Genomic DNA, 14,627 nt, shown 5'->3' on the forward strand with positions numbered 1-14,627 from the left:
AATAGAAATTTTCCAGTAATTAAATTCCACATTTAACTTTAATTTGTAGAGCAATAAATGCAATTCCTAGCATGAACGTGACCAAAACCGGGTATTACTGACTTGGTGCTAGAGATAAGGAAAGTCAACACAATTCTGTTTTCTAGGGATCCAGATGGATGAAGGAGGGGGTTTGCACAGTGCAGCCAAAGACAGCATAGAAGGTGAGGCTGTGACCAACACATCATGCCAGGACTGCAGGGTCCATGCATGCTTGCACTGGCATTCAGAGTAACAGCAAAGATGACATGGAGCTGCTTTACTTGATTGAGTGGCATGTGCCAAGTAGTATCTCTACAGTCTATGAACTACCAAGATTAAAGCTAGCTCAGATACGAGTATATGCCACGACTTTGTTGAGACTCATCATGGAAGGTATCTTCAAAGGCTAATTATGCCAAATTTTTCTTCCTTGTTGGGAGACTAAAGAAGAAGTGTACCTTAACACTGACATTTAGCCTCCTCTCCCTTACTCTACCAGACTTCTAAAGACGCCATACTTAACCTTATCTATTGCACGCTTACTTCTGAAGCAAACCATTTTTTATTTAAGCACTGCAAAGCATAAGGAATTTTTAGCAAATACCTTGACAGAGAAATTGTCCTCAACTAAAACCAGGTATCATCACATAAATATTAATGAAAATGTAAAAAACCATAATCTAGCTCTTCTCCAATGTGTGTGTCTCGCTAGGTTCATACTAAGGTAGGGTGGCAGTCTTAATTTTCTATAGTAATCAGAAACTCTCCCACAAAACAGTATGTTAAAGTTATAGTAGTACTCCTTTTCCTTATTTGCTCTGAACAATTGTAACAGTTATGCTTACAAAAGTACAATAACATCAAAATCACTTGGTCATCTTTTAAGAAATTTATAGAATTGGTGCATCCACAAATCTAAATGCAAAGAGTGTATTGCATGTTTATGGTATATAATGCATACTTGCTCCATTTACAGTTACAAACAACAGCATATGCAATAAGAAACTGTTTAGCAAAATACACTGATAATCAGACGACCATGAAAATTTAAGCCTCTTGAACAATTAACATCCTTCATAACACTGCTAAAAGCATTAATGAAAATTTAAGTGGGAAAATGTACATTCTTTATTCTGCTGTTTAGATACAGAATAAAATTTAACTTTTCAGCAAATAAAACTATAGCTACAGCTTTGAGAGCTGTCAGTTTACTTTTGAGGATAAAGTACATGCACTTTTTCCAATTACTTTATTGCACATAATGTACAGTCATAAATGGTGTTTTATTTACATGTCTTTTGGCAATGTTCATGTTTGCTTTTCCCCTCGGAATACATTATTTTGCACAAACAAAACCTTAAATGTTTCACACAAACTGCCATAATACAAGTCAAAGCATATATGTATATATGTTATTCTTTTGTTGCTGCTAATTCTTCTAAGAGTTTCAAATCTCAGTTAATCTTTGCCTTGGGAGGCAGATTCCCCCCAGTTATTCTGTCGTTGAAGACGGACACCCGAACTGCAGGCACTAAGAAATTAGCACTACAACCCGCTGTGCCTGACCCCTAGCCCCTATGCAGAACCATACCACCTGCAATTAGTGCACAGGCACAGAGAAGGAAGAGCACTGTACTTTCGTTAACCAGTTTGATTCAACATTGAGTATCACGTGTTAATGTTATGGTTCACGTGTTATTTGGACAGTATTCCATTAAAAGTGTTTTAGAAAAATATATCAAATACATTAAAACAAACCAGAAATTCCAGTAACAATTATATACTTCCAGCCCTAGGAATGTGTTACTCAGATTCCATTCTGTACAATACGGTATTTATATGATAACATTTTTTTACCCAGACACAAAGAATTCAGTTTTATATACTCATAGGCATGTTTCCCCCAAGTTAAAGTAATTTCTTAATGGATGGCAACACACTTCAATTTTTCCCTGCATTTTCAGGGCAGAAAACCTTTTAGTGGTCCCCCTCCTAGAGTACAGTCTGGCAATAAACAATTCCTAACATGTAGATTTTTGACATGCTTTTAAAAGATATGTTCAAATAAAAGATCAATATTGTCAGTATACACTGAACATATGCTCATTAAAAATACCTTTAATAAAAATCCTTGAAAACTCTTTATGAAATATATCGTGAATTGATGACATGCACAAAAATACTCTCAAAGAAACCAAATTTGTTGTCTTGAATGTATGATTTTCTTGAATGTTAAGACAATTTAACCTCAGAATAATATGAAATTAACTTCAGTTATTTAGCAAAATTGAAGTCATCCCTAAATTCAGTTCTAAAACCACTTTGTTTCTTTCCTATAAGCAGACGAAGTATAAAATAATTAAATTTTCAGACAGGCACTTAGGTAAATTGAGAAATGCCTTTGGTGGACAACAATGTATAGTATTTTGATTTTAGCAGTTTTCCCTTTTTTTTTGCTGTCCTTTAGCTTTAAAGTACTACAAAACTTACAGCAACTTTCACTATTGTATATACTGAAGAATGAGATGAAAATGCACTGTGAAAAAAGTATGACAGTAGTTAATATCTATTGATAAAAATACAAAATAATAAAAATACTACAGGACAGCAGTAGTCCTGGGAATAGAAGTATTCTTCAATATAAAATATTAAACTTTTGTTCCATCTGAATAGTTTCACCTAAAATGGAGAGAGTACTTCACCAAGCTTAAATGTGTGCCTCTGGTAAAATTCTTTAGGAATATAAATTATTGGCTCTGTAATGACACTTTGTGCCATTATCCAGTCAAAAGGTTTGGTATAATCTGTACAAGTGAAACTATTCAAAATGCATTGATATTTTATCTGTACCTAAAATTTTTGTAAAATAAAGAACTACATGCCATTAGAAAACTAACAAACATCAAAGCTAGACTGTTCTTCACTATAAAATAAAGATGCTTCTTATTTTAATTACTACCAATACTGTGAGAACCCTTTAACACTCAAGTCTTATATTGTATGGATTTCAAGATAAATAGTTTCAAACATAATAAGTTAAAGGAGGCATTTGAACAGATTCAGTCTCCTCATCTGAATTTTTACCATCTACAGGAAAAAAATGGGATTTCACAAAAATTGTTGACATCGGAAAAGTTATCTACATTGAGGATCTCCCTCAACATTAGGTGTAATTACTGTCAATTTAAGATTACAAATCTAGGAGAACTACCTGGGAAATGTAAAGGAGCTTCAGACAGCTTAAGTTCTAAGAAAGGGAAACGTTTCTATAAAAATATTTGCATAGATGTACATTCAAAACAGCATTTTTGCCATTTAAATTCCCTGCATTTGTTTTGCTCAAGTCATCCACAGGGATGAAGATCACATAAAGGCAGCCCTGGAATTTGAAATGGCTGTTGCTTGGTAATTTAATGAAAGGTGTATTTTTGTACTTTCTGCAGTCATTAGGAAAAGATCCAGTTTGACCTTTGGCTTACATATTGTACTCCCCTGAGCTAGGCAATACTGATAGACTACAGCAGAAATAAAAAAAAAAATAAAAAGAAAAGATACTTGAAAATAGTGTGGCATGAAGACAATAAGGCACTTTTCACAAGGAAAACTCCCAGATTTTGTATTTCAATGTACAACAATTCTATCCAGAAGTATTTTGAAATGTCACATGATGCAACATGAATCAGGTGCCAAAACCAACGAATCACGAATTACTGTGAGATTAACTGCAACCTCTGAATGGTTCAACAAAGAATCAAACTGGTTTCTGTACACAGTCATGATTTACTAATGTACTGGCATCTTTGCTCTTTTGCTGTGAGCTGACAGTAATTATTTTAGAGAAAGAAAAAGAAAGTGTGGAATTAGTAATGCAGATGCTGAAAGGCAAGTGGCAAGACTCTACAAGAATGTCTCAAAAAATGCTACTTTGTTCCCATTTCTACTGGCACCTATTCCCCAAGGTAAGAGGCCAGAATGACCAAAGCCAACTTAATAGTAGTGTGCAGAATGTCAGCTGACAAACAACATAAAAACAAGTCACGTTGTGTTATCTGTGGTCACGTTCTTCAGGGTTAGTCCAGTAACTCAAGACTTTACATTCTTCCGTCTTTATTTGTTTATCGTAATTAAACATGTAATGGTTAATAAACAGACATAGTCCAGAGTTAGTAGGTTGGTATTATAACATTTATTAAAATAATGCTATGGGTTAATAGAAACAGCAAAGAACCAAAGAATTAAAATGCAAGCTATGTAAAAACCCAACTAAAACCCAAATATGTCTAATGTATTCATCCAGTAGCTAACTAAAAGCCCAAGAAAGACAACACTCCCAATATAATAAAGTACTGCAAAACAATTGGCAATTTTTCAGTTATCAAAATTGTGGGTTTTGCATTTTGTATCCTTTTTTCTCAATCAGGAAAAAAATTCTTTTGAATGTTATATAGCATACATATAAAACAAGATAGAAAAATACATTATAAACTTGTAACAATGGCTGTAAATACATTATCTTACATGTTTCTCATAGGCAATAGGTTGGTTATGGTACATACATAGCATGAAACTACTAAGATAATAAAGAATAGACAAATACATGTCATCTGTACGGTTACATACAAGCGACACTCCCATCTACCCACTCTAAAAAAATTACATAATACTGTCAGAAAGAAGTCTTAAAACTACTTATTTTAATAAAGAAAAAGTCATTAAAGAATGATAATACTGAGAACCAAGGCATTCAGAGATTTCAAAAGTCATGCTTTTTTTTAAGTTGATCCAAAATTTTGTCAACTAAGTTTTCAGAAGTTTGTTCAGAGCAAACATTACTTTCACATGTCACACATCTATTCCATACACTTCCCCTACCCCCAGAAAAGACCTTTGATAAATGTCTAAAATGTCCAGGTTTTATCACAGTTGAGATGAAACTGGATCAAATACTGGTATAGTTTTAGCAAATCTCTCTTCAAATGTTCGAGTGTCGCAAGTTTATTCAACCAACCAACCAAAATAAAATCAAAATGGCACAGCATATACTGTAAATAAAATCAACACAACTGTATGTGTAACAGGAAGACAAAGCCGGTGGCACAATAAAGAAAAATCTAGCTGAATACAAAAGGATGAATGTCTATTGCATAGTAAATAAACTGATAATTATTTCCAGGTGAGACAAGATGTTAGATGAGGTCACCATGCAGGTGCTTAAAAATGTAAGCCCTCTTAGCTTACTATTGACCTTTCATTTGGAAGCTGTGAAGATTTGCAGGAGGAGAATAAGTTGACAAGAGGGGACTAAAATTATCACCTGATATTTGCCAAGTTTAGTACTGAGCCCCACAAAGTAATACTTAATGTTTTCAGAATTAAATACTGTGCGTTCAACAGCTTCAGCTCTTGCAATTGCCCAGCTATTTGAACCTCACGTGGAAAACAAAGGTTAAAAATAAAGTTCAGCTGGACTTCAAACAACTAGCTGATGTCCCTCTCCTGCTTATCTTTTGAAGAAAAGCCAACAGGGAAGATCTAACAATAGTCAAAGACAAGCTGAAAAATAAATAACTTCCATGCTGTTTGCTACTGCAGGAGCTGTTTGTGAAAACTGGGGACATGTTCAGTAACTAACTGAAAACCAGCCAAGCACTTTCAGTTTCATTATTCACAGAACATCAGTTTTCTTGGTGATGCCGAAGCCTACTACAGTTGATGGATATTTATTTCAACCAAAATCAAGAAAACTCCTCTCCATCCCTGAACAAAAATGACAGACTTCCAGCTCTACAAACATTTGTCAGCTAATAATCTCCTTTAGCACGAGACAGTCTGTATCATAGAACCCTTTGGTCTACGTTGCACAAGTATGGCATTTGCTATGATTTAAAAAGTAGAGTGGTTGAAATAATAATGGGCCGGTTTGACAAAAACGTAGCAAATATTTCGCATAATGAGATTTTGGCAAAGTCACATCACACTAGTATGGCAAAAATCAGGTAATTAATATGGTCAACTCATCATTTGTCTTCCCTCACAGCTTCTTTCACATACTGGGCGTCTGAGTGGCATGCAGTAACTTGTCTGAGGGAGAAGCTGATTATACAAGACATTTGACTAAATGACCATGAAGAAAATAAGGCACTTCCTTTTCTTTAGACTTATTCCAATACTTAAAAAATAAAAAAGAAAGACTAAAAGGCTCTTTTGGTCTTTTGTTTCTTGACAACCACCAGAAAAAATCATTTAATGAAATAAAGGGTTTCTTTGTTCTTTTTTTCTTTTTTTTATAACACTTGAAAGTATAAAATGCTACATTTCCAAAAATATATTTTTTTTTCTGCACCAGCACCCTTGTATAGTAAAAGTATCTACTTTTTTGTTCATTTTGTTTCAATGCACTACACTTTATCTACAATTTCATTACATGTATACAGCAAATAGGCAAGCATGGCTTTTACATCCTTAATGAAATTTTTTCTATACAGGGAAGTTTAAAAAAAATATTTGAACAGTTTGCCCAGTAATGTGACACATAATGCATGTACCTTGTTCTCATGTAATCTTCCAAGGAGATTAAAATATGGTTAAAACAATTTAAACTTGTATTTCACTTTAATAGTGTTGCTGTTTTGTCCTCTGCATTAATGTAGTTCTGAAAAGTCATCATAATCTGCATTTCAATGGCACACTTTCCTTTAAAACGTCCAATTTGGCAGGCAATAGAAAAAAGGCTGCAACATCTGCCCTTTGAGGGCACTGGTAGTGACTAAACGGCGTATCAAATTTTGAATACTTTTTAGAATCCCTTCCCCAATGACATCCCTGACCAAAGGTTCATGCATGATGCATCATCACACAGTACATTCAGAGAGAGCTTTGACTTTATTTTTTTTTTTTTTTTCTGAGAAGAAAAATATTCCTAGAAGTCTCTCACAGTAACTGCCTCTGTCATCGGGTAGTTAAGGGACATCTGTCTCCATCTCGTGTGAGGCCTCCTTACCGTTCGCTTGGGGCGGGACACTAGAGGATGATCAGTGCGGAGGGATGAGTTGGACCTTATTGCTTTACTACTATTCAGTGCAGGTTCTAGAACCACTTTCACCCAAACAGGAGAACAACAAAAAGCGGAGTTGGAGGACAACAATTTCTTTGTCTGTTTTGTTAGATGGTAAGACGAACGGACAAGTGCCCCAGCTCGCTGCACTGAAGACAGGCAAGCAAAGGCGTTTACCAGTTAACTGATCAGCAGGCAGGCATGGTCAGGTCATCATTGGGTGAAGAGTTCAGAGGTCAGAAGGTCATAGGTTAGTTGCCGGTGGCGGCTGGGTGGTTAGAAACAAAAAAAAAACAAAACAAAAAAAAGAAAGAAAAGATAGAGAAGAGATTAGTTCCAGCTAGTGACGGCTTAATGACAACATGAAAACTAATCACAACTAATAAAAAAAACAAGCATGTTTAATTCTGACATACTGATCGACACCATCTACAGAATGCAATAAAATCATGACAGCCCTCCATCATGATTTGGACACGTGAAGGAGAAGCCCACTCCCACAAAACCGGTTAACAGGAAAAATAGAGATAAAATATGACTAACGACTAATGGTTAGTAGCAGTCGATGAAGGAAATTGGAAAACAAAAAACAATGAACAGTTCTTGAACTGGGTAGAAGATTTCTGGAACAACAGTCAGTGCACAGCATCAGTATCTGACTGCTATTAAGCATTAGTACTTCCCCAGGTGCAAGCATTAAAGCAACTATTAATGATGGATGTGATTATTAATAACTGGTTGTTAAAAGAATGGAGTCATCTAAGGAATTCTGGACTTGAGAGAAACAATTTGTTTCAACAAACTACGGGCCAAACAAAGCGTTTTTGTTCAATAAATTTTTTATTGCCTTTCATTTATTCTATTTACAAACAACATGGAATTTCTTGGCCTCATGATACAAAGCAGTACTAAACTGTAGTCTAGCAACGTAGGCATCACCGTGGGAACCAGGAAAATGCTCAGCCTGCTACTATAGCCAGCATTTTCCTGTTCAAAATACTATTTTACACATATAGGACACTTATAAAATGCACTTGCATGTAAACACTGTAAAAGTCCTGCCATTTTAAAGTCTATACTTAAAAAGCTCTAAGTACATGAAAAAATAGAGAAAATATCTAATTGATACTAATAAGGCATTTTAAAACTACAAACAGCTCTCTTTATTCATTTTCAAAGCTAATACTCTGCAAATACAATAAAATCTGACATTTCATATACATTCCTGCTTTATATTTTTATATTTTAAAAGAAGCCACCTGTAAATACTATTTTCTTTTGCAAAAAACCCTCCCCCGAAAAAAAACAAAACCCCAACAAAACAAAACAAAACAAAAAAAACCCCAAACACAAACAAATTACAGTAAAACATAAAAAAGTTCTCAAGTGGAAAGTTATCATTCCCAATGTTCTTGAGCTATTCCTTCTTTAATCATTCTCTCGCATTCTCCTTCACCAAACTTGGTCCACTTAACAGTAGTATGATTTTTTTTTTTTTTTAAGACTCATTCAACAGCTTAATTATAGCTAATAAATTCTGAGGTTGATAAAAGTTTTTGTACTGTTGCCATTCTGACTAAGGCAGAGGAGATGAAAGTGAGAAAGGTATTCAGTGCAAAGTCAGATTTGTGCCATTACATAAAATGAAGTCCAGTAGGTGTAATATTCACAGATACCATTGACTTAACAATCTTTCTTGTGGGTTCATTTACTTTCACATAATAAAAATGGCCTATCATTTAGGATACAGTTCATAACACTACCAAAAATTACTACTGTAACATAAATGAGACCAAACACTCCCTGATTTTTTTTTTTAGAATCATGTTTAGTGGGATTTGTTTAAATTAAAACAGCTGTTTCAAAAAGAAAAAAAAAATATTTCATGTGGCACAATCTTACCACTTCACAGGTATACTAGAAACACACTTAAAGCATATTGATACTGATTACAATTTTGATTAAATAGTATTAAAATTTACACATAAATTATGTGACAATTGGTTTGGATAAATTCAAGAAAATTCTCAGCATTAATATTTCTTGTGGAGTTTAAAATCAAAGCAAGCTATTTTTAAAAAATACCAGTACACCTGTGATACATCCTCTGCCAAGTCTCTGGCCTTCTACAGTACACACAGGTTTGTCAACTGTGCAACACCATTTACAGTTTATTACAATTAAATCAGTCAGTCTCTCTGTTATATGCATCAAATTCAATTTTGTATTATTTATAAACTGGGAGTTTATTCTGAGTTAAAATGAGCTATATTTTCCAACCCTTCACCAATTCTAAATGCTTAGTTGTAAAACATTTACACATTTGGGGATTCTTGCTTTAAATGCAGTGCTTATCTCTGGAAAAAAAAAAACAAAACCAAACAAAACCAACAAAAAACCAAAAGAAAAAAAAACTACTTAAAAAGTGAATGCAGTAGTACAACAAAGTCATCTGAAAGTCAATTTAGAATTAAAAAACCCCCAACTTTAGACCCAATGAATGCAAAGATAGATTTAGTGACATTTAACTATATAAAAAATTTACTCATTGAAAAAAAAAAGTATTTCGGTTTGCTGACATTGTTTTTCATGGCCATAGCTCTAGAATTATCTTGGTGACAGAACAATCAAATAGGTGAATATGGTAAATACTGATAGCATTTTAATTCTACAATATAATTTTAGAACATTAAAAGACGTTATTATTGCTGAACAAAGTTCTCTCCAAAACATTTTGTGAAACTTTTAAATGTGTGCAGTGGTAACCTTGGATTTGAAATTCAAAATACAATGAAGTTCAGTTGTAAAATTAACTTTGTGTTTCTCAATATACACTGACATTACTTAGGTAAGACTTTAAAATAAGGCTCTCCTGAAATATCGGTATGGTTTTCGTAAGAGAGATGGATGCATGACTTATTCCACAGGAGGTAAGATATTTATTTATCTACTTAACACAGTGGGTTTCCACTTGGCTAGAGATGAATGCTGTTCTATCAGAAAGTGGCTGTATTTTAAAAGAAGGTGAAATGATACCAATAAAGTAATTTCAGTTACTTTTAAGTGACCCAGATGTAACACCTAGGCACTTCAAAAAGTATTTAAAATTTATGTTCAGTAAACATTACAACGATGAACTTAAAACTACAAATTGGTATTTTCTCCCTGACAGCACCAACCCCCAACTTCCCCCCACCCCTGCTTTATCAGTATATTTACTAGCCGTCTCAGGCAAATATCTAATTAAACAAAAAGGTAGCCTTACCTGTCACCTGAAACTACCACTACAGATCATGAAAAACTGATTTTTGCAACATCAGGTCTAACTTTGAAAGATAACCTTACTGCCTATTTCTCTTGAATGTGATAGAAAAAAAGATTAGAAAATATTAAAACCTATTTCCTTTTTTATAATCTTTTTTTTTTTTTTTTGTAAACATGGGCTATGATTTTCTACTGATTATACCCTGTTGCCCGACTGAAGAGTTCTCAAGAAATGAGAACAATGGGCTGCACACAGTGTGCAGTGATATAAAACAATCTTATTGAAAACTAAAGTAGTGTCTTTTATCAGCTTTGCATTTTCTGTAAAGACTAGGATCATATGGAAGATTAAAGTGTTACATAAATATAGCAAATATCCAGGAGGGCCCCTTTTACTGAATTGACCAAAATCTGTATTCTTTCCTGTAGTCAATTTATGGAAGGCTGAAAGAAGTGAAGTGTAGTCAGTGTTAGGAGATGTCAGATCTGTCACTGGAATTTGACTTTTGAATATTACAGTATCATGGAAACCTGCACAACATTGATTTGGATGAGACCAGAATAATAATACTTGGCACGTAATGCTTTGCATCCTCAAAGCCCTGTACAAAACAAGAACCCCCACAACACCCCTGTGAGGTAGGGAAGTATTATTATCCTTATTTTACTGATGGGAAAACATACACAGAGAGATTAAATGACTTGCTGAAACCCACAGCAGGGATGGGTAAGAATTCATCCCCTACACTACGTCCTAGTCAATGTCAATAAACCGAAAATATCAGTTTTCTCAATAAGCTTAAATACTTCATTCAGGGGTCCAAAGGCATGACACTTGAGGAAGAGGAGAAAAATGAAGATTTACTTTCCATTCAAAGGTTAAAGAGAGATGCCCAAATATTGGATGTCATCTCACCAACAGGACTTCAAAAGTTGCTTCTCCTTCAGGTTACACATTTTAGCAGCAAAAGGAAAATACCAAGAAATAGATTTTGGAAAACAAACAAACAAACAAACAAACCAAAAAAAACCCAAAACACCCTCCCTTTTCCTACCCTTACTAATTCAAACTCAAACAACTTTTGAAGTTATCTTCACAGCCCTTACCTTTCTGAATTCAGTTAGGTATCTGAGAACATGCATCCTCCTCATAATATACAGTACAGTGGCTCAAAAGTTTATTGGAAAAAAAGGAATCTAAATCTTCAGATTTCTCCAGACACAGACAGGAGGCATTTATTCCTTTACTTCTTTCTCATTAAGCAACCATCCATTCATTTTATTTTGCAACACCAATCTGATATTTCCACACCAATTAAAAGAATGAACTGGGGGAGGGGGGGAGGAAGGGAACACGACCGAATTGATTATTGCAGCACTGATTTCATAGCGTTTCCTGATGCAGATGGATCTTTCAATTTTTAAAACTGTATCAGCTATAGCATTTCTATTAAATATATCAAAGTATATATATTTAATTGAGTTGGGAAAGCCAAATTTACGATTTTTTTTTTTTTTTTAAAACCACAAGCATTCCCAAAGCTTTAAAATATTAACTGTTCAGATTTTGGAGAAAAATAATGAATGGGTCAAAATAGGGTATTTGGTTAACCAGCTGTGGTGTTGCAAATCTCATGTACACTCAAAGCACTTCTTACAAACAAGAACTGCAGAACTAAACTAACCTCGGTCTGCGGTCACAATCCTTTGGTAAGGATGGACACGCATATCGTGCCTTCGAACTTTAGTAGCCACCGCACCTAGTTAAATTGCAATTACCAAGACAAAGTTAGAAAACATTCACAGAAAACATTAACAGCAGGTTTATCAAAATGGATTTAAATGATCATTAACTACAAAAGTTCATTTTAAGAAAAGCAACAAGTTAAGGCACAGTAGTTTCAAATCTTAATCTTAAAAAGAAGTTTATCTGTGCAGATTAATATTGCATTTATTTTAAACATCCTGGCCTTAACCTGTTTAATCCATTCATTTACAATCCCAAAATTACAGTATTTCATGAAATCTATTAGACCCAAGCACATTTAAGCTTTACTAGTCACATATTCACTGAAGTGCCTTTCTTGCAGCAGGACTATTTTAAATAATGCCATCTTTTAATACTGACAATTATTTGCTAACCTTAAGATCACTTCCAGTTCTATCACAAAAAAAAAGTTTTAAAGCAATTCTTCAAGCCTACAGATTGTGATTTTAAACTTTAAGTCAATAAGTATGAACTGCAATGAATTAGGTGATTAGTAAAGCAAACACTATATAGAACACTTAGCAGTCAGTATACTACTATACACTCATAAATTACAGCTACTCTGTAATAATAGGACCTAATCCAAATTAATAGCACTATTTTATTTTAAATCTATGTGCAAAAAAGTGCAAGTAAGTCACTGACTGCTAGGCCAAGCTTTTTTCAAGGCTGCTGAAACTAAGCATTTGTTAAAATTCAGATCTGATGAAGGATCAGTTAAGACCGTTCTTGAATTCTTAGCCTTTCGTTGGGAAAGCCATACCTGAAGATAAAAGGAAGGGAATTAAAAGTTAGTCACCAACTAAAATTTGATCCCAACACCAATATCCCCCAAAATACTGATAGGGATGCATTTCTCTGCCATTTTTAACAGAATTATTTTAAGACATCTTAAAGGTCCACCACAAAAATGGACAAAATACTATAAATGAGAATAAGTGTGTAACAAAATAAAACTCAATTAAAACTAATTTAATTCAATTAACTCTATACAATTGCTCAGATAATAGAGCAGATGTATTAAGAGTTATTGATTATATGCAACTTGAGTGGGAGTGTGGGGGTTCCCCCTCCTCCCTTTTCCTTTTTCAAGTAACATTTTTTAATGAGATCTATTTTGGGCAATCCACCTTACACAGCTAAGCCCAAGAGTATGCAATGGTTCCAGATACCATTTTAGGAGTAATTTTCCCCTCCTCTCTCTTCATAGAAAATCCTGTGAGAAATTGAAGTTCCTGCACCGTATTAAACTACTACTCCGGAATGATGTATTTCTTTACTTGCTATTAACTGAACTCAGGAGAGGGGTTTGCCCCTAACCAACAGCTGACAGCTACTCTGCTGAACTCTGTAACCCTGACTTTACCCCAGGATGTATCACAAGCGGACTAACAGATTGGGGTAGAGGAGCTAGGGAGAATATTTACAAGTTTGTGGGAAATAAATTATAACGGCTCACTGAATTTTGGGTATGGGGTAACACAACCACATGAACTCCTCAAAGACAGACCTACTGCATACTTTTGTCCTACCAGAATTTTTATTATTGATTCACTAATCCTGCAAGACAGGATTATACATATATTATACATAATATATATAATATATATATGCAATATAATGTGGAAACATGCACACACACAGATAACTCACCAAGTATCTGTCATGTGAAACACTGATTTTTTGCAATACTTTCAACAAAATATCGACTTTGAACCTTATTGTCCAGTGTTCATTAGAGATGTTTAGAATTTGTGTAAATCAATAACTGCCACTGAACAAACTAAGATCAAAGTCCTATAAAATCAACATTATGCAGCACCAAGGTCATATGCAATTCAGAACAAACTGAAGAGAAAAAATTATTTAGATTCTGTAGAGGGTAGGGAAGGAAGAAACTATGGGAACTGCTTTTTCCATATTGACCAGTTAACTGAATTGTCACAGCTGCTTTATCATTCTTACCTTCACACAGCAAGTCAGTGGTCTGATATATTAGGAATGATGGGCATTTCAATGCAATGTATATAAAAGAAGCCATCGGCAGAGTTGCTAATTTTATCATACTTCGGTAAGAACTTGGTTTGCTTTATATTCATTCACTGAAATTATTTTCTGCTCACAAAATGATTTACAGCTTTCTGACATTGATGAGAGATTTATCAGTTGCGTACTAAATAAAGCAGCAAAAACTCCAACTGAGAAAAGACCTTTCCACTCTCTCCAGTTTTGCTACTAAAACAATATAGCAAAATAAGAAGCTCTCTCTTCCAAAGATTGCTGGACATTAATTTATGTTAAAGAGAATACAAATAAATCTGGTATTTATGGCAGCCCAAATGACAGGTAATAGATGTCAACTTCTATGTAGCTTTTTATGCCTGTGTATCCACCATCTAATGTTATACAAACATCAAGATTTTGTTTTCAGTAATCTTATAAATAAACATACACATTCAAGAACGCAAAACATGCTTAAAATGTACAAGAGTTGCACCATCTGAGCAGCTCTTCTAGGCA

At 34.2% G+C, this 14,627-nt stretch overlaps 1 protein-coding gene across 12 annotated transcripts in view; it reads right to left on the reverse strand.

Moving 5' to 3' along the window:
• Positions 1 to 937: 937 nt before the first annotated feature.
• Positions 938 to 14,627, reverse strand: part of QKI (QKI, KH domain containing RNA binding) — a 157,320-nt gene continuing 143,630 nt past the window's right edge. For 4 of the 12 annotated variants that reach the window (XM_032684285.1, XM_032684284.1, XM_032684283.1 and 1 more), the window contains 2 exons: positions 12,025 to 12,099; positions 938 to 7,343 (listed from right to left, as the gene is read on the reverse strand). In XM_032684285.1, coding sequence (XP_032540176.1) covers positions 7,327 to 7,343; positions 12,025 to 12,099 — 92 coding nt within the window. In that variant the 3' untranslated portion in view covers positions 938 to 7,326. Of the gene's footprint in view, positions 7,344 to 7,896; positions 12,871 to 14,627 lie in introns of those variants that run through there. The other 8 variants (XM_032684286.1, XM_032684292.1, XM_032684291.1 and 5 more) reach the window with 3 other exon arrangements.

The sequence above is a fragment of the Chiroxiphia lanceolata genome, chromosome 3 (assembly GCF_009829145.1).
Source record: "Chiroxiphia lanceolata isolate bChiLan1 chromosome 3, bChiLan1.pri, whole genome shotgun sequence".
NCBI lineage: Eukaryota > Metazoa > Chordata > Aves > Passeriformes > Pipridae > Chiroxiphia > Chiroxiphia lanceolata.